The sequence below is a fragment of the Pseudonaja textilis genome, chromosome 1 (genome assembly GCF_049901715.1).
Source record: "Pseudonaja textilis isolate UNSWEBS1 chromosome 1, rPseTex1.2, whole genome shotgun sequence".
NCBI classification, from domain to species: Eukaryota; Metazoa; Chordata; class Lepidosauria; order Squamata; family Elapidae; genus Pseudonaja; species Pseudonaja textilis.
This window is the reverse complement of record NC_141990.1, coordinates 252,392-277,918: the sequence shown is the minus strand read 5'-3', so window position 1 is coordinate 277,918 and position 25,527 is coordinate 252,392. Positions and strand designations below refer to the sequence as shown.

General features: G+C 63.2%; 1 protein-coding gene across 1 annotated transcript in view; it reads left to right on the top strand.

The window, feature by feature from the left end:
* The window catches only part of RTN4RL1 (reticulon 4 receptor like 1), a 32,328-nt gene extending 6,801 nt beyond the window's left edge, over nucleotides 1–25,527 (top strand). Inside the window, exon 2 of the mRNA XM_087924019.1 lies at nucleotides 23,531–25,527. Within this exon, the coding sequence (XP_087780145.1) occupies nucleotides 23,531–24,870 (1,340 nt within the window). The 3' untranslated portion in view covers nucleotides 24,871–25,527. The remainder of the gene's footprint in view (nucleotides 1–23,530) is intronic.

The window sequence follows — 25,527 nt, the reverse complement described above, 5'->3', positions numbered from 1 at the left end:
GGCCGTCAGTGGACCCGGCCCACCTCCTCCCTCCACTCACGCAGCCGAGAGAGAGCGAGGGCAGGGGGCCAAGGCAGGTTAGCCCATGGGCAGCCTCCAGGCAGACCAAGGCAACCCAGAGGGATGGGAGGAAAGAGGAAGGGTCTTTCCGGCCTGAGAGGCTGAAGCGGCCACGGAGGGGAGCTCCGTGGGGCCCAGGGGAGGCTTCTCGGGGGTGGCATGAGATTTACCTGTCGTGAGTTCAGGCCCACCTTCAACTGGGCTCCTGGGCGTCTGGGAGTGCCAAGAACTGTCAACCCTCCAACTGCCCGCAAACAGCCAGGGGGAATTGGGGGGGGCGGGGGCAGGTATTCCCTGGCTGCCCAGCCGGGCTCTCGGTCCTGGTGGCTGATCCGGCCCAAAGCTCCTGGGGGCAGGGGGAGTTGGTCTCTTTCTCTTCTTCGCAGAGAAAGGCTGCCATGCCAAGCACTGCTTTCTCAGCCGTGATTTGAAGTTTTCCCCAGCAAGAGCCGATGCCATTAGATGCCACAGCCAGCAAACTGGGATTTATGTGTTAATTTGGGGAGTGTTTAATGTCATCAGGACATAGCAATGGTTGTGTTATTATTTTTGAGATTTAGCTTGGTTTAGCGTAATTTCGGTGTAGAATCTGTCTTTGAATAAAGATGAGGGCAGGAAGCCCATGGATGCAAAGAGCCAGCATAATATTTTGCTGTGCGAGGCTCATTATAGAAAACAGAAGCCTTATTTTAGGAAAAATTGCAGTCGGCCGGGGGGGGCTGTGGGAAGCCGCGAGGCTGTCCCGAGGAGAAGCCCCTCCTTGGCTCCAGGCAAAGCTCCCGGGTCTGGGCTCCTCAGATGGAAGTGGCCACCTCCCCTGGCCCGGTGGGTGCTGCTGGGAGGGAGCCCTGCATTGGGGGTCCTGACCCATCACCCCCGGGTGGAGCAGCACAGCTCTTAGCTGCCCTTTGGGCCAAGAAGAGGCCAGGATGGCGTTGGGCCAACCCCGGGGCATGGCAGCCCTGCTTGGCCGAGCTTGGGGGCTGTGTGTGTGTGTGTGTGTGTGTGTGTGTGTGTGTGTGTGTGTGTGTGAGAGAGAGAGAGATCAGGACTCCTCCTCATCTTCCCCCTCCCAGGTGGTCAGAAAAGTGCCTGCCTGCCTGTGGTGTCCTTGAGGGACTGGCCGGCCGGCCCTTTGGATCAGGTGGGAAGCTTCAGAGGGCTGGCAGAGGGTGGCCGACGGCCCCTCCCTCCTCCTGCTAAGCAGCTCGGCCCATCCTAGGCTCCACACATGACCCCCAGACCAGCCCAAGCCAGCCGAGCTCAGGCCGCTCCCCAGCCAGACCGTGCGCTTTGGGAGCAGGGAAACGGGGGGCCCAGAGCGATTCTTGGGCTTTGGGGCCCCCGTAGGGAAGGGTCTTTTGGGTGCAGCTGGGAGGGCCTGTGCCCCGGTGCCCTCCTTGCCAGCATCCGAGGAGCCCTGGCACACATGGGATGGGCCATCTTGGTTGGGAAGGGCTTGCCTGCGTACCCGTGTCTCTTTCCTCAGGGCCCCCTTTCCCTGTTCTGACCCCAAGGTCGACAGAAATTGGGGCCAAATGTCCAGGCGGAGTCTCCCCCAGGAAGGGGCTTGCCTGCTCCCCGTTTCTGAACCCTCCTAGGAGGGTGAGGGATCTGCCCCTCCCCTCTGCTTCCCCCCTCAGCTGCCTGTCATCCTGCTGCAGTTCTCCTCTGATCACCCAGGGCCTCTCTCCCCCCACCCCAGCGAAGAGAATCCTTTAAGCCCCAGGATTAAACCTGAAAGTGACTCTCTGGCAGAGATGGCAGCCCCTCCCTCCCTCCCTCCCTTCCTTCCTCCCTCCCTTCCATCTTCCATCCTCCCTTCCTTCCTTCCTTCCTTCCTTCCTCCCTTCCTTCCTCCCTCCCTTCCTTCCATTCTCCCTTCCTTCCTCCCTCCCTCCTCCTTCCTTCCTCCCTCCCTCCCTTCCTCCTCCCTCCCTTCCTCCCTCCTTCCTTCCTCCCTCCTTCCATCCTTCCTTCCATCCTCCCTTCCTTCCTCCCTCCCTCTCTCCCTCCTTCCATCCATCCTTCCTTCCTCCCTTCCTCCCTTCCATCCTCCCTTCCTTCCTCCCTCCCTTCCTTCCTCCCTCCCTTCCATCCTCCATCCTCCCTTCCTTCCTTCCTTCCTTCCTCCCTCCCTTCCTTCCTCCTTTCCTCTCCTCCTCCTTCCTTCCTCCCTCCTTCCATCCTCCATCCTCCCTTCCTTCCTTCCTTCCTTCCTTCCTCCTTCCTTCCTCCCTCCTTCCTTCCATTCTCCCTTCCTTCCTCCCTCCCTCCCTCCTTCCTTCCTCCCTCCCCTCCCTTCTCCCTCCTTCCTTCCTCCCTCCCTTCCTTCCTCCCTCCTTCCATCCTTCCTTCCATCCTCCTTCCTTCCTCCCTCCCTCTCTCCCTCCTTCCATCCATCCTTCCTTCCTCCCTTCCTCCCTTCCATCCTCCCTTCCTTCCTCCTTCTTCCTCCTCCCTCCTTCCATCCTCCCTCCCTTCCTTCCTCCCTCCTTCCATCCTTCCTTCCATCCTCCCTTCCTTCCTCCCTCCCTTCCTTCCTCCCTCCCTTCCTTCCATTCTCCCTTCCTTCCTCCCTCCCTCCCTCCTTCCTTCCTCCCTCCCTCCCTTCCTCCTCCCTCCCTTCCTCCCTCCCTTCCTTCCTCCCTCCTTCCATCCTTCCTTCCATCCTCCCTTCCTTCCTCCCTCCCTCTCTCCTCCTCCTCCTCCATCCATCCTTCCTTCCTCCTTCCTCCTTCCATCCTCCCTTCCTTCCTCCCTTCCTTCCTCCTCCTTCCATCCTCCCTCCCTTCCTTCCTCCCTCCTTCCATCCTTCCTTCCATCCTCCCTTCCTTCCTCCTCCTTCCTTCCTCCCTTCCATCCTCCCTCCCTTCCTCCCTTCCTTCCTCCCTCCCTTCCATCCTCCCTTCCTCCCTCCCTTCCTTCCTCCCTCCTTCCATCCTTCCTTCCATCCTCCCTTCCTTCCTCCCTCCCTCTCTCCCTCCTTCCATCCATCCTTCCTTCCTTCCTCCCTCCCTTTCTCCCTCCTTCCATCCCTCCTTCCTTCCTTCCTTCCTTCCTCCCTTCCATCCTCCCTCCCTTCCTCCCTTCCTCCCTCCTTCCTTCCATCCTCCTTCCTTCCTCCCTTCCTCCTCCCCTTCCTCCTCCCTTCCTCCCTCCCTTCCTTCCTCCCTCCTTCCATCCTTCCTTCCTCCCTCCCTCTCTCCCTCCTTCCATCCATCCTTCCTTCCTTCCTCCCTCCCTTTCTCCCTCCTTCCACCCATCCTTCCTTCCTTCCTTCCTCCCTTCCATCCTCCCTTCCTTCCTCCCTTCCTTCCTCCCTCCCTTCCATCCTCCCTTCCTCCCTCCCTTCCTTCCTCCCTCCTTCCATCCTTCCTTCCATCCTCCCTTCCTTCCTCCCTCCCTCTCTCCCTCCTTCCATCCATCCTTCCTTCCTTCCTCTCCTCCCTTTCTCCCTCCTTCCATCCCTCCTTCCTTCCTTCCTTCCTCCCTTCCATCCTCCCTCCCTTCCTCCCTTCCTCCCTCCTTCCTTCCATCCTCCCTTCCTTCCTCCCTTCCTTCCTCCCTCCTTCCATCCTCTCCTTCCTCCCTCCTTCCTTCCTCCCTCCTTCCATCCTTCCTTCCTCCCTCCCTCTCTCCCTCCTTCCATCCATCCTTCCTTCCTTCCTCCCTCCCTTTCTCCCTCCTTCCACCCATCCTTCCTTCCTTCCTTCCTCCCTTCCATCCTTCCTTCCATCCTCCCTTCCTCCCTCCCTCTCTCCCTCCTTCCATCCATCCTTCCTTCCTCCCTCCCTCCTTCCTTCCTTCCTCCCTCCCTTCCATCCTCCCTTCCTCCCTCCCTTCCTTCCTCCCTCCTTCCATCCTTCCTTCCATCCTCCCTTCCTTCCTCCCTCCCTCTCTCCCTCCTTCCATCCATCCTTCCTTCCTTCCTCCCTCCCTCTCTCCCTCCTTCCATCCTTCCTTCCTTCCTTCCTCCCTTCCATCCTCCCTCCCTTCCTCCCTTCCTCCCTCCTTCCTTCCATCCTCCCTTCCTTCCTCCCTTCCTCCCTCCCTTCCATCCTCCCTTCCTCCCTCCCTTCCTTCCTCCCTCCTTCCATCCTTCCTTCCTCCCTCCCTCTCCCTCCTTCCATCCATCCTTCCTTCCTTCCTCCTCCCTTTCTCCCTCCTTCCACCATCCTTCCTTCCTTCCTTCCTCCCTTCCATCCTCCCTCCCTCCCTCCTTCCTCCCTCCTTCCTTCCATCCTCCCTTCCTCCCTCCCTGCTTCCATCCTTCCTTCCTTCCTTCCTTCCTCCCTTCCATCCTCCCTTCCTCCCTCCCTTCCTTCCTTCTGGAAGCTGCCTTCCATGGGTGGAGGGGCCCAGCCAGGAACACAGCCGACCCACCCCTTGGGACAGAGAGCCCCCCGCTTGGGCCTGCTGGGTCAGGGGTGGGGGTGGGGGCAGAGACTGCTGCCCCACCCTCAGCACAGTCCCTGCACAGGCTGGTGAAGAAAGTGTGTGTGTGTGTGTGTGTGTGTGTGTAAACATCCTCCCTGAGAAGGAAAATGGCTGCAGAGGGTGGAGGAGGGGGCCTTGGCGTGCCAGCAGTTGCCGAAGAGCCTCGCCAGGGTCTCAGGGGTCAGAGCACATCCTGCAAAGCTGCTCTTAAAACAGGATTGGTTGAGCCAAGGCTTTCTTGGAGAGGGGGCTTCTGTGGAAGATCCCTCCCTCCTCCCTCTCAGCTAGTGGCTGCCCTGGACAGGTGGCCCCTCTGGAGAAGCCGGACCCCCTGGCAGGCTGGGGAGGCTCAGGCCCTGGGTGGGCTGATGTGCAAGAGATTCCAGGCCACCCCCCCACCCCCCACCCCCCAGTGGCTGTTTGGATCCATTTGCCTGGCGTGGTTTCCAGGGCTGCTTTTACGCTTAAATGTTTGATGAAGGCGCCTCCTCCAAAGCAGCCCTGAGCTCGTGGAGCCATTTGGCCCAGGACCAGCTGATGAATAACGCGGCCGAGTGCGGGGGGACACGGGGGCTCCCGCCTTTGGTGAGGGGCAGATGGGCCAAGCGCCTGGGGGCCGGGCCGAGGCTGAGGTCCAGCTCTGGCCCTGGGCTGCTGCTGCCCAGATCCTTGGCCTGGCCCGCCCACGTCCAGCCTGCAGCCCGGCCTGCTCGCCTGTGTCCTGGCCAGACCTTTAGGGGTCACCAGATGACCCAGATTGTCCGATGTCCAGCCTGCAGCCAAGGGACCCCTGCGGCCTTCTGATCCTTGCCAAGCAGCCCCTTCGTCCCCGGTGTGTTGTCCCCTTCCCCGGCCTGGCCCATCGGAGGCTGGAGGAGCCCCTGCAGATGTCTGGGACGGGGTGGCGGGTGGGGGAGTTTTCTGCCCAGGCTGCCACCCTGTGGAGCAGATGCTCCCCACAGGGGTCTCAGGACCCCGGCAGCTGCTGGCCTTCCTGCCTGGAGGGGCCTTCAGGGGTTGGCCACAGAGGCCTCCTGCAGAGCTCACCCCCGTCTGCCGTCCCGTCCCGGTGGCCTCCGCAGACGGATGGTGAGGCTTCCATCTTGCCCTTGGCAGAATGGCCCCTTTGGTTCTCTGCCGGGTCAACTGCAGAACGGGCCCCTGACTGCCCTCCTCAGGGGTTGGGGTCTCCCAGGAAAGCCAGAGGTAGCTGAGGGGGTTGCGGAGGGTGGAGGGCGAGGGGAGCCGGTGGGGTTCCAGGGCCTGCCCTGCCAGGCCTTCCATGCCCACAAGGGTGGCCTCGCCTGAGGGACCCTCCATGACGCTCCTGTGGAGGCAGGCAGAGCTGGGCACCTCGGACCTTGCAAGAACCAGGGCCTTCAGGGCAAGACCCTTTCCGGGCTGATGATGCCTCTCCAGTGGCTGGGCCTTATTGGCTGCCCCGCTTGGCAAGGTGGGGCTGCCTGCATCCACCAGGCCACGTTGTCCCCCCAAAACTCATCGTTTGGCACAAAAGGTTTGCCCATCGCAGGCTGCCAGGTCTGAGGGGCTGGGGATGCAGTTGACCTGACCAAGGTGGGGCTCGTGCCGGCTTGCTGGGAGGCCGTTATTCAGCCCCTGGAGGCTGCAGAGACTGGCTTGATTTTCCTGGGTGCCCTTGGACTCCGGTGGTGCCCCAGTCGGCAAAAGTAGGAAGTCCTGAAGTCCTGCTGCTCACCGCTGCGCTGGAGCGTCTTTGAGCCGGGTGGTTTCCTTGCAGACGTCACACGGCCCAGCTAGGGAACCTCATCAGTGTGAGGGAGGCTGGGGTTTGCTTCCCCTGCCCTGCCAAGGAGAGCTACAGCTTCTGGGGAGGCTTTCAACCGGCAGAGAACAGTCCAAGGTGGCCGAGCCTCTTCCTGGAAGGATCAGCTGGGCTGGGTGCTGATGCAATGGAGCACCTTCCCGTCCCCCGGCAATCTGATAGAATAGGATCCATGCTGGGCCTGGGGGATGCAGGGACCCCCACAGCTCCCGATTGGGCACCCAGCGGCAGAGACGGACAGGAGCCTGCTCCACTGCACGCCTGGGCTGCAGGCTGAAAGACAGGTGTGGAGATGCCCCTCCCCGCCCCCAGGGCAGGCCAGGCAGAGGGAAACAAAGCGTAGCCCGGCAGTGCAGAACCCCCCGCAGGGCAGGCAAACACACACACACACACACACACACACACACACACACGCACACGCCACTTGGCCTCTTCTTGCTGGCAGCTCCTCTCACCTCTGATCGATAGAGCGGGGAAGCAGCACATCAAAACAAGGTGAATATTTCATGGGATCCAGGGGGAGCTTCTCCCCCCACCTGCCTGCCTCCCCTCCCACCTGCAGCCGCCGCCGCCGCTGCAGCAGCTGCACAAGGAGGTTGATCCGTCAGGGCCCAGCTTTGCTCCTCTGCTGCCTGCTTGCCTGCAGCCCCCTCCCCAACTCTCCCGCGGATCCAGCCAGCCTCCCGCTGCCTCTGGTCCCACCATCAGCTCTAGGCAGGCTCCGACCCTGACCCTTGGCCCCTCCTGGCAGCCCCCCGTCCCAGAGCAGCTGCCCCAGCATCCAGATGTGGGGAGGGGGCACTGTGCACCCCCCCCAGACCAAGGGGCCTGCTTCCTGGACAGAGTCCCCTCCCAGACCTCCCCCCCCCAGCACCAGACAGGCCTTCCTCAGCCCGGGTCTCCAGAAGGGTGGGACTGCAGCTCCAGTCTGGCTGAGGATAATGGGACCTGTTCTTTCAGCAAAGGGGTGGGGGGCCGGGGGGCCCTGAGGATGCCTGGCAGCTGTGAGGACAGAAGGGGCTGCTTCACGGCTCCTCCTCCTCCTCCTCCTCCTCGGTGGCCAGGCTCTGGCCATCTTAACCATCGTCCTAAGTGTGTGTGTGAGGGGTGAGGTTCTTTGCCCCATGGCTTGTGGGGGATGGGAGCAAGCAGCAGAGCCCAGATGGGGGGGGGGGGCAAAGTCAGGGTGGCCCCTGTGCCAAGGGAAGCTGCCACATCTGGGGGGGGCAGCTCCTCCAAGGAAGTGAGGCCCCACATCCCTCAGCCGAGCGGTTCAGGGGAGCAATAGGGAAGGGGCCCAGGGAGCCCTTGGCTCTCTGCAGCCCAGGAAGGGCCTCCGGCCTGCAGCCATGGCAGGAGCACCCAAGAGCCCCCTCCTCGGGGGGGGCTGCCTCAGCTGCCCTCTGCAGCCCAAGAGGCCCCCCCGGGCTCAGCCCCCTGCCCCTTATTCCCGGGGTCAGCCCTGGGGTCTGCCTGCCAAGGGAGTCCTTGCCTCCAGGGGAGGGGGCAAGGCGTGGGGGGGGCACCCTGGGCCAGAGGGGTCTCTGGTGGCTTGAGTGGCAGGAGGAGGGCACCAGGGCGGCCAGCTGGCTTTGGAGGAGGAGGAGGAGGAGGAGGAGGAGGGAGGGCGGCTGTTGACATGTTTTTGAAGCAATTTCTGATCCGATATCTTCACTAGATTGAGGTTGTAACCAGGTTTATTGTTTAAGCCTGCTGGGATTTCACTGGGAGCGTCTGCTGTTTACCCAGCGCCATTTCATTGGAGAAAACAGCAAACAGACCCGCATTTCAATCTGGTTTTACCTCCTGCCTCCCTTTGGCAGCCCTTGTGAAATAGGGGCTGGATAAGGCCGCGGGCTGATTAATGGGCCAAAGCTCTGCAGGGCGGAGGGGCCGGGAGGGGCCAGGAGGCGCAACCCACCGCCCACGGGGGGGGATAGGGGGTCTACCAGGGGGAGCCGCAGGAGAGGAGGGGAGGCTGGCAGACATAGTTGGGGGCGGGGAAACAGGGGTTGGGCAGCAGACAGAACGAAAGGGATCTCAGAGGTCATCCAGTCTGTCCCTGGTCTAGTGTAGGCATGCAGAATCCCAGAGAGCATCCACCCTGGGGAAACGCCTGGTCCAGCTGCGCAGAAATTAGGGCTGCCCATCGCCACAGCCCACATATGCCAAGGCTCCGGGAGCCCTTCCCACCAGGCCTTTGGCCACCACCCCTCCCCCACTGATGCCACAAGGGTGCCTCTTCTGCCACCTTCCAAGGGTCCATTCTCTCTCTCTCTTTTTCTGGCATTTAGATGGCACTTAGCGCCCCCCCCCAAAAAAAACTGACAAGGCTGTGGGACAGTGCCCAGCAGATGACGGACAAACTCCAGGTTTAAAAGGTTTCACCATCACCATCACGGTCATCATCCTCACAGCAAGAATAATACAGAATTATGTACAAAAATAATGTATGTATTAAGCACAGGGGTGGGATCCGACCGGCGTAACTACTGGTTTGGTGATTTTACATTTTGTGCAGGAAATAAAGGTCAGGTAAAAGCCCGGGCAGGCGGGCTGGCCAAAACAGCAGCACACATAGAACCGGTTCTGTGTATGCTCTCTGTTTGCTGCTTTTCAGAGCAACCGGTTCTACAGAGGACAGAACTGGTAGAATCCCCCCTCTGGAAAGACCCCCGCTGACATGCCTCTGCATGGGTGTGTGGTTTGTGCGTTTGTGTACACCCAAACTTTTCCCCACTGAATAAGAGGAAAGTTTCAGACTGTCAGCAGTTTAATAAAAGGACCCCCCCAAGCCCCCCCCAAAGCATCTGCTCGGCTTGGGAACTCCTGCACTGGATGCAGTCCCCAGCCTGGTCCTGTGGCCCCCTCCTTCTTGAGCCTCCCCCGCAGGTGAGCCAGAGTGGAGGAGGCCAGAGAGGGGTCTGTAGGGGCTGCGCTGCCCCCTGCCATCTGGCCAGGGCTCCCGTACAGATGATAATCTCTGCCCGGCAAATGATGCCACGGTGTGTCTGGTACATCTATCACACCTGCGCTGTGACAAGGTAATTTTTATCTGGGCTGTTTATTCCTCCGATGGAGCTACTTGTAAATTCCGGGAAGAATCCCTCCCTCTGCCTGTGACAGAACCAGCACAGGGCCATTAATCCGGCTTCTGAGGAGGGGGAGGCAGACCCCCCGGCACAGCAAGGGAGAAGACTGGACAGCATTCACCCCACCGAGACCCCTTCCCTCCTGGCCAAAGCTGGGCCACACACACACACACGCACGCAGGTCAGCCAAGCCAAGGCGTCTGCAAAGGGGGTGGGGGCTCCACTGTGTTTGTGGGTTGGGGCCCACATTCCCCCAGGAAGCGCCAGGGAGGAGGAGCTCCTGCTGGCAGCCATGGGGCACTTGCAGCCTGGGAAGACCGAGGGCAGCAGGGAGGCAGCAGGGCAGCCAGCTAAGCTAGGAGTTGCCCAGGATCAAGGCCACCCGTAGGGGCTGGAGCTATTGTGGGCACAGGAGGAGCCCCCCCTCCCCCCAGCTTGCAGAGCAGATGTTCCCCAGAACTGCAGCTCCGCCTCCCCCAAGGCCTGTCCCAGCACTGGTGCCCCATCCCCAGGCGGCCAGGGGTGCCAAGGGGCCACAACCCCACCTGTAGGATGGAAGCCAGGGCGGCTCCGCTCGGTGCCTCCCAAGCCCAGCAGCTCAGGGGACCAGGGGAGCTTGCCGCCACCCTCCCGTCACTGGCAGGAGGGTTGGGTGTGTGTGTGTGTGTGTGTGTGTGTGTGTGTAGAGCTTTGAGCCAGGCTTCACTTGGAAGGCCCCGGCTGGCCGCCCCGCCCCAGCGACCCATTGTAAATTCCCCGTGTCACCGCCCCCCACGCCTGTATTTCAGTGCCGGGCGAACCGGCAGCGGGGCAGAAGCGGAGGGGTCCCGGGCTCAGCTTGCAGCCGCCGCCGCCGCCGCCGCCGCCGCCCCCGGGCCTGCCTGGCTTGGCCCGCAGCAGTTGTTTTCCAAGCCGCAAACGGGTTTTTTGTGCAAAACATCAACAAGAGGCGAACGGCTCCCGCTGCTTTCGCTCTGCCGCCAATTCAGCGAGTTGGAAGGCGGGAAGAGGAGCCGGGGGCTGCCCTGCCGGCCGGCGCCTCCCTTTGCCAAAGCAGCAGCGGCAGCAGCGGCAGGCGGCCCAGGCCGGACCCGGGCACGACCGGCGGCAGCTGCTCCGCCCGCGGCCCCCGCCGGCCAAGGGAGCGGCGTCTGCTGGCCTTGCTCGGGCTCGGGCGCTGCGGAAAGCCTCCGTCCTTTTTCAAAAGGCCCCGGAGCGAGCGGGGCCCGGCGGGTCTGGAAACGGCTGGCAGGCCGCTCTCTGCGGGGATGCCTCCCTCGCGCAGGAGCTGAGAGGATGCGGAGCCCGGACGGCGCTTTGGGGCCGGCCGCTGTTTGCTTTCCCCGCGGTCGCTCCGGAACGAGCCTCTTTCGCTCCAACAACATCCCCCCACGCCCCCGCCGCCGCAAAGGTGGAGCTGCCGGGCACGAAGGGCGGGGGGGAGAGGGGCATCCCAACGCCTGGGGGTTTCAGAGGACGGGGGGGCTGGACGGCGCCTGCTCTTCGGGGAAAGAGGAGGAGGGGAAGGCAGCGGGGGGGGGGGGCTGAAAGGGCCCAGCTGGATCTTCCACCCCCGCGGGCCAACCAGGCCTTCGCTGCGTCCCTCCCCGCACCGGGCTTGACCTGCTAAGGAGCCCGAACTGCATTGCTGGACTTTGGATGAATGGCTGGATGGCTCTACGTTCCCCCCCCTCCTCCTGGGGCAGTTTCTGAAAGGAAGGGGGGGCGGCCGCCCACCATCCCCACTTCTGGCAAGTGACTCCCGTGCCGGCCTTGGTGAGGCCCTGCAGAAAATGCTTCCCCAGGAATGGATCCCGCCTGTGCTGGGAAGCTGCAGGGGCCCTGAGAGTGGCCCCAAGAGAAAAGGGGGGGCAAGGGGGGCCCTGGATTGGTAGCTGCTGCTTCCCATTCAGTGACCCCCACTCCAGGCTCCTTTGGGGGGCACCAGGGTGGCTCTGCCCAGGGTTCAAAGGCACACAGGACACCCACTGAGCCCCCCCCCTCCCATGTTCTTGGTTGGTCCGCAGTCTTAGCCACTTTCTGGGGGCCCCTTGGCTGAAAGTGAATGGGTCAGGATAGATTGCCCAGGGGCTCCGTGGGGCCCTCCAGTGGGGGCCCCAGGTGGGTCAGCCGACAGCCTGGGGCTACGTGGCATAAAAATAAGTTCCTGGATTAATGTTGAATGGGAGGGGGGCATTTATGTCGTGTCCCCCCCCCTTTTACCCATTCCAGTCATGCCAGAGTGTTTGTGGGGCTCCGTCTTTGCTTAGAAAGAGCGACGATTCCCCTTCCACGGGATCCCTTCCTGGAGGAGCATAGGATACTTGAGTCTTAGGATCTCAAGCAGAAGAATATTTTACCCAAGAGGGTTTATCGTTTGGCGACTAGTCTTTCCTGGTTTAATCCTGAATACTCGCCCGAGAGAAAGTCTGTCTATGTGATCGACACCGACTGGAGATCGCCCAGTCGGTCGATCAATCCTGGTGCCCAGCTGGCCAGTTTGACTGGGCCAGGGTCGTGCCCAGGCCCACCAGCCTCAGGGCAAAGAGGCTTGGCCATCCACTGCCTGGGCAGCCCGAGGGGCGCAGGACAGGCGGGATCCCGAAGGGCTGGACAAACAGGGCTGCAGTGGGCAAGAGCTGGATCCCATCTGCTGCTGCTTACGCCCCCCCCCACGCCCCCCCCAAAGATGGAGAGCGACTGCTGCTCCGACAGTTCAAGATCTTGATGCCCAAAGATGCCAGGCACCAGATGCCAGCCGGAAGGTGGTGTCTGCTCCTCTGCCCCTCCCCTTGCCCGCCCCCTGCAGAGGGCTGGGCCTTTGCAGCAGGGCAGCTCCTCCCAATGGTTTCCGAAAGGAAGGAGCCCTCCCCCTCCCTCCCTCCTTGTAGCTGTTGCTGTAGGCGAGCCTGGGCCTTCCCCAGCAGGACCTGGCCTGAGCTGGTTACACCAAGCACCAACCCCTGATGCCAGGAGAAGGAGGCAGGCCACCTCACACACACACACACACACACACACACACACACACACACACACGCATGCATGCACCGAGTTTCTAGGCCGGTGCAGGTAGCCGCCGTGGGGCCTGGGCCAGGCTGCCTTTCCAGGAAGATGGGGGCCTGAAGGACACCCCGAGGAGGAAGGCCGGCAGAGCAGGGAGGGGCAGCCTGGCTAGTCAAAGCAGAGCTGGACCCAGCAGGCTGAGCCCTGGGGGGATCCCAGGGAAGGAGGCCTGGATAACTGAGCCCTGGAGCCTCTGCCCCCAGTGCAGCCCTGCCCAGGCACTTGGCAGCCCTTCAGGGGGAGCCTGTGGCCGGAGCCCCCGGGGCCTGGGGGGCAGCAGCAAGTGGCGGCGGCTTTGCAGCGCCAAGGGGGACCCTGTCCTGGGAGTTGAGAAGGGGCTTCTCTTTGCTGTGGGCCTCAACCGGCTTGAGGCCAGGGCAGGCTTGAGGGGCAGGTTGGAAGGTGGCCTTGGGGAGACCCTCAGACCCACTGGCAGGTGTGTGTGTGTGTGTGGGGAATCCTGTTTGTACAGATTTCCCAGGCTGGGATTGTTCAGCCTTCCGTTCCTCCGCTTCCCTCTTTATTTCCTCCCTCCCTCCCTTCCTTCCTTCCTTCCTTCCTTCCCTCCCTCCCTCCCTCCCTCTATAATGAACAGAATTCGTGGAGTTTCTCTTAAGTTTGAAGCACCCCCATAAGAATTCTAAAGGCTGTGGGTGGCCCCGCTCTGCACTGCTACTCCAGGTTGTTCCCATGGGCCGTTCTGGGAGCCCCCGTTATTCCCAGGGCCCCTATGGGGGTTGTGTCTGCCCCCCGCAGGAGATGCAGCCCAAGTGGCCTGTTTGGGGCCCTTCCATCTAAGGGGCCCCAGGAGACTGGCCTCTGGGCCGCAGCTCCCTCTCCTTCCCCCGGTCAGACAGCCTGGCCTTTGAAACACCCGTTTTCCCCCTGGGGAAGTCAGGCTAGAAGTGAGCCCGGGGGGGTGGGGTGTCTTTTGGAGCTTTTGATGGGGCCCTGGACCAGTGGGGTGGGACTGGGTGTTGGCTATACAAGAGTTGGGGGGGGCGGGGCAGCCATACAAATGAAATCAGATCAGATCAATCAATCAGTGATAGAAACAGATCAACATTTTTAATCAGAGCTGCACTGGTTTTCAAACTTTTAATTGCTTCCTTTGCTTTCTGTTATTTTATTATTTGCTTTCTTATAATTTTTAGTGTTTTAATGGATGTTGTAAATGAATGAAAACTCTTGAATTTTTTATAGCATTTTTATTTATTTTCTTAAATAATACTCATTAGAAACAAGCACAACCAGCAACTCAAACTGATTGCGTATGGAATAAAATAAGTAATACAAATTAACAAATTAGATATGAAAAAAGACAGGCAGTAAAAGTGGGGGAAAGAAGGAAATTCTACTTTCATCTACTTCCTTACAATACCAAAAGTCTTGTGTTGGCATTACCACGGCTTTTCATTTCATTTCTGAACAACAAATGAAACCTTGGCCCCCTGGCATCCTCCTCGGGCGTCCAACCTTGGCAACTTTAGCACCTGTGGACTTCAACTCCCAGAATTCCCCAGGCAGCACAGCTGGCTGAGCAAAGAGGGCAGAGGCCTCCCGGTGTGCCGCTCTACGAGTAGCCAAAGTGGGACTGCAGTGAGGCTGCTGCAGCTGTGCCAGCTTCCCTGCCCGTTTGCTTGAGGTCGTCTTAGTCAGCAGCAGAGCCCCCTAGGCGGACAGTCTGGGCACTTCAATCTGCCCTCCTGCGGGCAGCTGCAGGGGTTGTGTTGGGAGTTCGTAGCCATCGGACAGCCCTGGGCCTGAGCCAGGGTATGGGAGCTTTGACCTGGAGTGCCCGGGCCACACGTGGGGCTTGGCTTTGGTCTTGGATGGTGAGGGGGGAGATGTTGGCATTTGTGAACAAAGCACCACCTGGTGACCTGGAGCTGCTTCTCTGGAGCTTCCCCCCCCTTGTCCCCCCCGCCCCGCTCAGCAGAGAGCAAGGCTATTGACTGACCTCCTCCCAGGCCCCTAATGGACCATTGAGATCTGGCTCTTGCCCAAGGCTCTTCCTGGGCCCAATTCCACCCCTCCCCCGCAGCCTCTTTCTCTCCCAGGTTGCCACCTGGCCTCCGCTGCCCCTTGGCAGCAGCTGCTCCTGGGGGCAGTTTTGCTGTGGGACTCAAAGGGTGCCTTGCTAAGCCCTCCCCGGTCCTACCTCCCCCCAGGCTGACCTGGCCCTGCTGCCACCCACCCACCCACCCAGGAGGGAAGAGGGCCCCTGCCTCCCCCTTCCCTTCGCCCTTCCAGGGGACGGCAGAGCCACCTGCTCCCAGGGCCGAGGCTAATGGAGCGTGTCTGGGGCGCTGACTCCATTATGTGTGAATCAGACTGTCTGAAGGGGGCCAATCGATCGGCTGCCTGGACTCTGGCTGGCCTGCCTGGGTGATTGGATTAGAGGCGGCTAATGGGCCTGCTGCGGCTGGCTGGGGCGGGCTGCCAGGGCCAGTGGGCAGGCTGCACTCACATCGGCCACAGGCAGGTGGGGGGGGGCAGTGGGGGAGCTGGCAGGGTCTCTCTGATGCCTTGGGGGAGGGCTGGGGGCTTCTTGGACGCAGAGCGGCCGATCCGGGCACCATCCAGGCAGGAGGGGGGAAGTGGCAAAGGGGTCCCTGCAGCTTGGCCGGGGGACCAGGGGGTGCCCTGTGTGTGTGCCAGGTTTCCAACAGATGGCATGGTTTGCCCCCTTGTTTCCCAGGAGGAGGGGGTTGCAAGGGGGAAGCTCAATCTGGTAGAACATAGATAAATTCATTTGCCACCTGAGCAACTTTGGCCAGTTGGGCTGGGACCAGGCTGCTCAGGGTTTGCCGGGCGGTTGGTGGGTGGGCTGGTTCTGTTGTGAAGCCAAGATGCTTTCCCAGGAGGGGCCAAATCGCCCTCCTGGATCTGGTGCTGTACCCACAGCCCTTGCGCCAGCGGCCCTGCTGGGGAGGCTTCAGGGCCTCACTGCCCCCTTCTCCCTTGGGCATGGTGGCCCTGGGTGGCCTGGAGGTCAGAAGAGAGAGGCCGCTCTTCTCCCGCTCTGCCGAGGGAGGGCCTGACTGGGTTGGGGGGTTCGCACCTCAGGACAAACTTTTCTCCTTGCGCAGGACGGCTCCTCCTAGCCATTTCCCAGCCTGGCCAGGACGGAGGTTTCTCCCTGATCCAATCTGTCTCTTGTGCGCATGGGGTGTGGGGAAGGTGGGGGAAGCAAAGGTGTCGGCCCAGGTGGAGCCCCAGGAAGGCTGCCCTGGGCAGCGAGAGGTTTGGCTTGGCCCAGCTGGCTCCCCATGTCGCCTGCGTATTGGGGCCCAACCTGGGAATAGGGCAGAGGGTGCAGAAGACAGAACCTGCCAGGATCGGGAGCTCCTGCTCCCCCGAACACGGAGGGTGGGGTGTCAGCTGGGCTGCCTCTCCTCTTCCTGGGCCACCCCATCTTTTCCAGCCCCACTCCCCCCAGCAGTCTCTTCGTGGGGGGGGGGGGTCCCATGGCCGGTGCCGTGATCTCACAGTTCTTCCACCTGGCACATGGACAGCTGGCATGAGGGAAGAGAGGGGCACCACCTAAGAGCAGGGAGGCCACGCCAGTAAGTGGCAGCCCAGAGAAAGTGCCCGGTGATGGCACTGGCCAGAGGCCAGAGGGCTCCATCCCAAGCTCCTTTCCTGGAAGAGGAGAGCCTGGCGCAGACAAGGGCATCCTGGTGCCCCTGGCAGTGCCAAGAAGGGCCTCCCACGCATGAGCCTGGTCTTGGAAGGTTCTGGAGGCTTCCTGCCCAGAAGCCCTGGGTCCCCTTTGGCCATTCAGGCGCCTTCGGGTGCCCCTGGCAGAGAGGGAGACTGCCCCTGGCCCTGGGGGCTCTCACACACCGGCTGCCCAACAAGACGAGGCCAGAAGGAGACGCTCCGGCCGGAGCTTCCGGGATGCCGACGCCGCCGCCTCTTTCCAGCGCAGCCTTCGGGACTAGCCGCGGGGCTGGGGGAGCTTCGGCCGCCACAGCTGCACGCCGAGCCCCTCGGGCCGTTGGCCCCGCGGGCCTGTGGCTGCTGCTGCCACGTGAGAAGCGGCCCAAAGCGGGCGTCGCCCGGCGCGGCCTCCCCGGCTCCGCAGCAGCCCCTCGGGTGCCGGCTTAAGGCCGGTGTTGCATAAATGAGCCGCCGCAAAGCGCCTGCAAAGCGCCGAGCGCAAAGGGGCCGCGCGCTTCAAGGGAAGAGCCGGGGAAGCTGCAGATGTTGCGCTGGAGATCAAGGCTACCAGCGGCCATCAGGCGGGGAGCGAGCCGCCGCCTCCCTCCCCCGCCCCCCAGCTCCAGGCGGCTCTGCTTGGCCTCCAGCCGCCGCCGCCGCCGCCTGAGGTGGGCTGCAAAGGCCTCCGGCGAGGCGCTGCAAAGGCCGCGGCGCCTTTGGAGGCCGGCCGGCCGGCCGGGGGAGCCGCCTTGGTTTCCCCGCCCGCCTTTCCTTCACAGGGACTGGGGCAGAAGGAGAGCGAGCCCCGCCCCCCCGCTCGCGCCCAGGGACGAAACCGGCTTCTTCTGCCCACTCAGGCTTTGGCCACAGGCTCGGGGCACCTCGCCTGCTCCTGGGCCAAGCAGCCCCGGCACTCCCACCGAGGCCAACTTGCGCAGGCCCCAGGGCGGGGAGGGATTCGTGGGGGAGAGGCCGCCACGGCAACCCTCCCACTCCCACCCCTGAAGTTGGGGCGTGGGAACTTCTTTGCCAGGCGGGCTGCAGCTGGGAAGGAGCCTGAGGGGGCTGGGAGGGGCTTTGGGGCAGGGGGAGCAAGTCGCAGGGGTACATTCAAGGCGGGGAGGGGAGCCAAAAGGGGCAGAGCAGAAATCCCTCACCAGAGGTTGTTGGTCCCATATTGGGGAGGGGGCAGGAACGCTCCCAAGGAGGCGATGGGTCCCAGCCAGCCCCACTGCTGCTCCCTGGAGGGTGGGCAGGAGAGGGGCGATGCCAGGGGCTGGCCCAGATTTTGAGCGGCAGTAGGCCCTTCCCTCCCAAGAGTGTGGGGGGGCGGGCAGAAGGAGGGGGCCTCTTCACTCTGATGACTGCTTGCTTTCGAGGCAGCAGCCCCCCCGCCCCGCCCCCCCAGGGCTGGGCAGGGAAAGGGTGCCCCACAGCTGAAATGCAACTCAGGCCAGGTGGCCGAGCCCAGGGCATTATGCCCTGCGGGGGTGGAGGGGCTTCAAGGATGTTTGCACTATGCCCACGTTGCACCTCCGCCCCCCACCCATCCTCAGCTGCTCCCCGGGACAGAGGAACAATCGCCTGGGAGGCTCTGGCCCCGGGCTCTTTCCTGAGGCACCTGCATAGGTGAACCTCGGCACAGAACCCGGTTGCCTGCCTTCGCCCGCCGAGGCCGGTCCCTCCTGGCCGCTGCTCTCTCAGGAGAGGCAGGTTGCTGCTCGCTCGCTCGCTCGTTTCTGTCAGGGCCTCTCCTGCAGTGAGAGGCCACCTGCCTTGGCAGGTAAACAAGGTGGCAAAGAGTCGGGAGGAGCAGCAGCAGCAGCAGCCACTCGCATTCGCAGAGCCACCATGGCAACCGGGGATCTGCTCCAAGTCATCCAGTGCCTGGCACCTGTTTGTCTCAGGACATTTGTGATGCCATCAGGGAGCAGAGGGCATTGCTGCCAGTGCCAGGGGCCAATTGTTCAGCCTTTGGACTGGCTGCTGCTGCTCCCTTCAGAGGGTCACCCCAGGTGGGCCCTGGAGACTCTGGGAGAAGCCTTGTCAGTGCCTGGAATGGCAGCCCCTCCCTGGGCATCGGACCAAGGGGTCCCCTGGTTTTCCAAGACCTCCATCAGGGGAACGTCCAGGTGCCCAGCGGAGATCCTCGTGAGGGATGAAGCGCCCATTGGACTGTGCCGCCTTTCTGCCGCTGCTGCCGTGTTGGTTGGCCCCTTTCCTGGCTGAGGACGGAGGAGTCCCAGGGCCACAGGCAGGACCAGGGCCAAGCGTGTCCCCGGTATCTGGCAGGCAGAGGTGCTTGCATTTGCGCGCCTGGAGAGTGATGGAGCGGGGTGATCTGGGTGGGGTGGCTTTGAGGAAGTGGGCAGGATCCTCTGGACTATAACCTGGCCGCCTTGAGAGACCCCCCACTCACTCCTGACTTGTGGAGGTGGCTCAGGAGTGAGGCCTGGGGGGCTCCGTACAGCAGTGGCCGCTTGGCTGAAGTGGGGGGAGGGGGCATTTTTGCCTGACGTGTAGCGACGCATGGCCTCCTCCAGAAGCCATTGCTCGACCCAAAGAAACCTGGAGAATTGGGTCCCTTCTCCCCTTTCCTTTTCCAGGGAAGCCGTCGAGAAGGGGGGAGGTTCCCCTTGGGTCCAGAAAGAGAGGCCCAACCCCAAGTACTGACTGGGCCTTGATTGCAAGGTGGCATTAACAGAATTTTTGCAAGACTGGGGGTATTTCCCTCCCCCCTCCCCTCGTTCTCTGGGAGGGTCCCTTCTGAAGGGCTTCCCTGAGAAATGCAGGTGCCCCAGCCGGGGGCTCTTCCTCCGGCCCCCCAAGGCCATTCCCACAAATCCGGACCAGAAGTCGGACTGCCCTTCGAAAGAGCCCCGAAGAAACGGCCTCTTGGCCCTTCTCCTTTGGGCTGCAGGTCATGGGGTAGTTTGGCACGTGGGTGGGTGACCTTTGGCAGAGCTGTGGTTGGGGGGTGCAACCTGTGGCTCTTTCGTTCTCTCTGGGCCTTCAAGACCCTCATCCGGGTAGTTTCTGAGCGACCAGTGGGGGTCATGAGGGGGGCACGAGGGCTCCCCTCTTGTCTCTGTGGCCGGATCCAGCTGGCGTTGGCAGTGGGGGAGAGGGGGACTCCGAGGGCCATGGGGTGAGGTCATCACCCCCCAGAAATTCAGGGCACCTGGTTTAAAGGGGCCTTAAAGCCAGGCTCCCCCCCCCCGGTAAATGGGGGGAGAGGCCCCTTGTACAATGGAGCTGCTTCTGCTCCTTTTGGGATGGTGGTTATTTTCCATTTGTGGTGTGTTTAATGCCGCCCAAAGTCATCCTGCAATTGGGCAGCCTCGCAAAAGAGACAAGCAGATGAAACGGGGCTGCCAAGGCCCAGCTGGCAGGTTCGCGCTGCCCCTACTGTGCCACCCCACACCCAGGTCAACCCCTTGTAGGCATCCATGGTCCCCTTGCTGGGCCTCCTTTTGCCCTGGTGGCTCAGGGGGTGGGGGCACAACCCTGGCCAGCCAAGCAACTCAGCAGGCTGGTCCCCCCACCGGCCAAATCCGAGAGGAGTCCCTGGGAGGGCCGGCCAGGGAGGCTGGTGCCCAGTCCTCCCTCTTGAGGCAGAGAATGCCAGCCTCCCTCCACCCTCAGGGAAGGCTCAGAAGGTCAAGACCCTGGGCAGCTTCTCCTTTGGCCAGGCTGGCTCCCTCCATCTCCCCTGCCTCGCCCTCCCTGTCCCTGAAGGCACAGCAGCTGCCCCCTATGTTGGCTCTGGTCTTGGGGGCCTGAGAGACCCCCACCCAGGGCGCATCTGACCGGGAGATCCCGTTGTGTGAGCCCAAGCCGTTGGGCTGCAGTGACCAGGCCAGGTCCGGACCCCCTAATGGCTCCCAGCCTCCCTCCTCAGCGTCCCCCAGCCAGAGAGCTCATTCCTTGGAGGGGGAGGATTCTGGAAGACCCCCCACCCACCCTGGTTCCTCCACCGCCACACAAGGCCACCCTGTTGCCCAGGCAAGGAGGGGCCGGGGAAAGGAGGAGGAATCAGGAATCGGAGGCTGGGATGAGCCGGCCTCTCCCCCTCCCCTCCCCGCCAGGCCAGGCCCTCGGTGTGGCACCTGGAGCGGATCCCCTGGCACTCATTCGCCTGGCTTAGGGAAAGGGCCCTGGGGAGCCCCTGGGCTGGGCGGCCGGCAAGATTCAGCCTGTCCAGTATTGATTTTACCTATTATTACACTTCAGATTTATGGCCGGCTTTAAAATTGCAATAAGTGGTGAGCTGAGGAGGGGGGAGCGGGGGCTCCCCTGACAATGGCCTCCCATCCCCTCCCCTTGCTGGGGTGAGACTTCACTCCCCGCAGGGAGTGCTGTCCGCATTCTCTTTCCTGCAGCCCCTCCCTCACTGAATGCTGTCGGGGGGCTGCTGGGATGGGCAGGCCAACCTCCCCCTTCATCTCCTCCTTTAGAGGTATCAATCTGGTGCCCAGCACGGCCGAAACGGACGCCTGGCGGGTAACGGCCGTTCAGAGCTGCAACAAAAAGGAGGCATTGAAATGGAAACATCCACAGCAGCAACGGAAATAAAGCCCTGTGCCAAATCTGAACTCAGGACCCATCAAACCAGGTCCTTGGGATGCCCGTCATTCACCCCAATGGCTCCCCAAAGGCCAAACCTCCAGGGAGCCCGGCGGTCAGTTTGGGCTGGAGCCGGGCCCTGCATGCCCGTCCGTGCCAAGCTACCGGAGCCTTTCTGGGCAGCCACCGGGAGGGTGGGTAGGAAGCGGGAGCAGCCGGTCCCGGAGGGCTTGGCCGCCTTCTCACCCATCCTGGTTTGCAACCCCCGTTTCCTGGAAGTGGAAAGGAGCCACGGAGCCCATCGTCCCCTGATCTGGATCGGAGGGCTGAGCAGAGACCCTCCCCAGGCCTCTCAAGGGGCTCCCAGTGGTGCCACTTGGCCGGCTGGCCTCCACTCACACCCGCCTGCATGTGCCCAGAGCAAGCAGGCCCCCTCCCGGGCAAATGGGAGCCCCTCCCCTTCCAGCCACGGTCTCTGGGGTCCCGGTGGGCTTTGGGGGGGCAGGGCAAGGGGCAAAGGGAGCATTCTGCCCTCTGCCGAGAAGGCCAGGGCTGCCCGGGGCCACCCTGGGAGGTCAGGAGGGCTATTAATCCACAGCTTGCCTGGCCAAATTGGGCAAAGACCAAATTACCTCGTGATTTTTATGCTCCAGGCTGGCCAGGCGATTAAGGGAGGACGGGGAGCATCTGTCGCTCCATCAGAAGGCCTAATTCCAAACAGCTGGCCTGCTGGTTCTGCCAGGGCCCACCCTGCATGGCCAGGCTGGCTGTGTGGTTCAGCCAGCCCCTCCCGCCCCGCCAGCCCCTGGCCTCAAAGCAGGGCAGGAAAGCCCACTCAGGGCCGGGAGGAGGGGGGGGAGGGGGAGCTGCCTGGAGGAATTGGGGAATTGCCTTCCTGAGGAATTGGGGGGGCGGGTGTCTGCCTTCCAGCCACCCCAGGTGACCTTTAGATTCCTTATTCCCAAACTTTTATCCCAACCACTTCCAGTCAACGCCTCCACGGGAGTTTAAGCAGGTTGAACCCACACAGAAAAACGTGGTGAAACAACATGGGGGTGTGTGGGTGTGTGTGTTTTCGGCTGGAAGGGTTGGCTTGGCCCTGTTGATGCTCTTGTGAGTACACCGGCCCCCCGGCCCAAGCCCCTCCTCCGCAGACAGGGGCCCCCTAGCTCCCCGGTGGCCCCCTTGACTTCATTTCCTGCCCCTCCTCATCCTCTGTCTGGAACTGCTTGTGAAGGGCTGTGAAAGGGGTACCTCGAGGGCATCCCAACCTCTCGCTCTCTGCGCCCTTTGGCCTGGAGCCATCGAGGGAGAACTGGGGGTGGGGGGGCACAGCCCCGTGGGTTCCTCCCGGGAAAGGCTGCCTTGCCGGGGCCGGGCGAGTGAAGCGGCGAGAAAGACGCGGCGGCCGCGCGGAGGGCAGTAAACGAGGCGCCGGGCCCGCGGAGGTGCCTCCCGGGCGGAGGGCAGGACGCGTGTCCCCGGCCGGGTCGACGGGGCTCCCGGCAGGCTGAACCCGGGAAGCTCCGAGGCTGCCCGGGCAAGTGGTCCCCGCGGCGGAACAGCGAGTCCGGCCAGGCGGGAGCCGCTCGGCCGGGGCTACTCGGCGCCCACCTGGAGGGGCCGCCGGAGCGCCCGGGGAGCCGCTTCTTTTCAGCCGGCGGCCGGGCGAGGCGACCCCGAAGCGCCCCGGGAGGCCGTGTCCGCCTTCGCTCGACCCGGGTCCCGCTGCTGCGCTGCCCATCTGAGCCGGGGCTCGGCTGAAAGGCGGAGGTGCCGCGGGGCGGACCGGACCTCAGGGCCGGGGCTCGAGCGCAGAGCCGCCCCCTCCCCATGCCGCCTGTCAAGGGGGGAGGAGGAGGGGGACCCCCCGGGGGTTTACAAGGACGGAGAGCCCAGCCCGGCGGTGCGGAGCCTGCAGGGTTAAGGGGGGGGAAAGTGTGTGTGGGGGGGGGGGGAATTCGCGTGAAACGTACGCGGCCCAAAGCAAACATACACCCCTCCCAAATATTTGGGGACCAAGCAGCCCCGGCGCCTGGCATTCTGGACATTGTAGTCCCAGCCTTGGGGTCAAGAGGGGAAACCTGGGGGCTCCCTTATCAGTCCGCTCCACCCTTGCCTTCCCACCCCAGATAATCGAGGGTGGGGCTGAACTTAGGGAGTAACGGAAGAGGTCGGGGGCGTCCCCCCTTCCCCCCCCCCAGCTCACTTGTGCTCCCAGCATAAGTGAATATTTAATGGGGAGATTAAAACCCAAATGGCAATTAAAGGTCTTTTGCAGTCGGATGCTATAGCAACCTTGGTGCCACTTGGCAAAGGGCATTAATATTTCAGAGAATAAATAATAGATGGGGAGGGGGCTGGCTGGCCTTGATCCTGCTCTCCTGCAGAATTCGGGGCTAGGATGGCTGGGAGGCCGTCTGGGAGGGCGGCAGCTGGTGCGGGACCAGGGAAGAATGGGGGGTCTCCCTGGGGGGCACCAGGGCTGGCCGATGGCAAAGGAGGACCTCACTCCTGCTCTGAGGGGGAGGAGCCTGCCCAGGAGACCAAGAGAGCAGGGGGCGGGGCTAGTACAAGTGATGGGCAGGGAGAAACACGCACGCGCACACACACACACACACACAGAGCGGAAGTGACCCCCTGAGAGGGCTACGTTGATCCAACCTGGGAGGTGGCCTGGCTGGCTTTAGGGCACAGGAGTGGCCCGTGGCCCTGGGGCAAGGGGCAGCCCAGGACAGTCGGGGGGCCAGCAGGGTCCGGGGGTGGCAGATGGGGGGGTGTCTGTCCACATGTCCCCCTGGGCTCCGCTCACTCTCTGGCCCTTCTCTCCTCCTTGCAGGGCGATGCCTGGAGCTCTGCCTCTTCCTGCTCGGCTTGGCGGTCCCGGCCTTTGAGGGCTGCCCCAGCGACTGCGTCTGCTACCCTTCGCCCATGACGGTCAGCTGCCAGTCGCACAACTTCCTGGCCATCCCGGAGGGGATCCCGGCGGAGAGCGAGCGCATCTTCCTGCAGAACAACCAGATCTCGCTGCTGCTGCGCGGCCACTTCAGCGCCTCCATCGTCACCCTCTGGATCTACTCCAACAACCTGACCTTCATCGACCCCAAGGCCTTCCATGGCTTCAGCCGCCTGGAGGAGCTGGATCTGGGCGACAACCGGCACCTGCGGGAGCTGGCAGCTGAGACCTTCCAGGGGCTGCTCCACCTCCACGCGCTGCACCTGTACAAGTGCGGCCTGAGTGCCCTGCCGAGCGGGCTCTTCCGGGGCCTGCACAACCTGCAGTACCTCTACCTGCAGGACAACCACCTGGGCTACCTGCAGGAGGACCTCTTTGTGGACCTGGTCAACCTGAGCCACCTCTTCCTGCATGGCAACAAGCTCCGGAGCCTCCAGCCCGACACCTTCCGGGGCCTGGTCAGCCTGGACCGGCTGCTGCTGCACCAGAACCAGCTGCAGAGCGTCCACCGGCTGGCCTTCCACGACCTGCGCCAGCTGACGCTCCTCTTCCTCTTCAACAACAGCCTGGCCGAGCTGCAGGGGGAGGCCCTGGCGCCCCTGGCCGCCCTGGAGTACCTGCGCCTGAACGGGAACCCCTGGAGCTGCGGCTGCCGGGCGCGCTCGCTCTGGGACTGGCTGCGGCGCTTCCGGGGCTCCAGCTCCTCCGTCCCCTGCCAGGGCCCCCAGCCCTTCCACGGCCGGGACCTGAAGGAGCTGCCGGCCGACACCTTCCGGGGCTGCTCGGCCTCCGAGTCCCTGCACCAGACCCACGGGCCCCAGCTGCCCCCCAGGGACCACCCGCCCCTCCTCTCTCCCTCCACGGAACAGGAGGAGGGCACCGCGGGGGGCCACGGCACCCAGTCTGGGCAGCGCCCTGGATCCCGCAAGAGCCTGAAGAACTGCACCAAGAGCCGCAACCGGAGCAGCCGGCCAGCCTCCCGGGGGCCCTGGAAGAGCGCCGAGGAGGCGCAGGACCTGAAGCACCAGCCCGACCTGGGCCGGCTGCCCAAGCCGAAGGGCAAGTGCCCCCGGGCCCCCGTGCTGCCCCCCAGTGGGGTCCAGCAGGCTGCGGGAGGGGGCCGGAGCTCAGGGGGCCGGGCCACGCTGACTCTCCATGCTGCTGTCCTGCTCTGGACCCTGGCCTGGGGGCGATCTTCCGCTGACCGGGACTGCCTACGCTGACCCTCCGCTCTTGAGCACCAGGGAATACTCTTCCCCCCCCGGGGAGGGCTCGGCCGTGTGGGGCAGCCTCTGCCACCTGCCTGCCCCCCAGCCCAGTTGGTGGCTGTCCAGGGCAAACCAGGCGCGGGATTGCTCAGTTGGGACTGCCCTGCGCCTTGGGTGTGAGTGGCGTGGCGTGGGGGGTTAGGAGCCATGCCAGCAGCCCCCCACCAGCGCCCAGCTCAGCTCCCAAAGAAAGGAAGGCAAGACTGTCCCTGCCCCTCCCCAGCCGGCCTGAAGGGGCCCATCCTAAGCAGGGCTGCAGACTCTGCCCCTCCCTGCCCGTTCTCGGCCTGTGGAGACCAAGTGAGGCCCTGCAGGCCCCGGAGGAGACCCCGGGGTGCGGCTGCCCAGCCTCCCCTCCCCCAACCATCTGGAAGGAACGCCAGCTGCTCGTTCAGCGCCAGTAGGCCCGCATTGGACCCAGGCTCAGGATGCCTCTGCTTCGCCCCTGGCAGGGAAGCCCAGCCGCCCCCGGCCGGCCCCTCCCGGCCCCCAGAAAGCCAGGCAGGCTGGCTGGGCAGAGGGAGGCCTGGGAAAACTCTCGAGCGAGCAAAAGGCGTCTCCGTTCTTTTGTAACCTCCGTGTCCACGCATAAAGTAAAGCCGCTGCACAGGT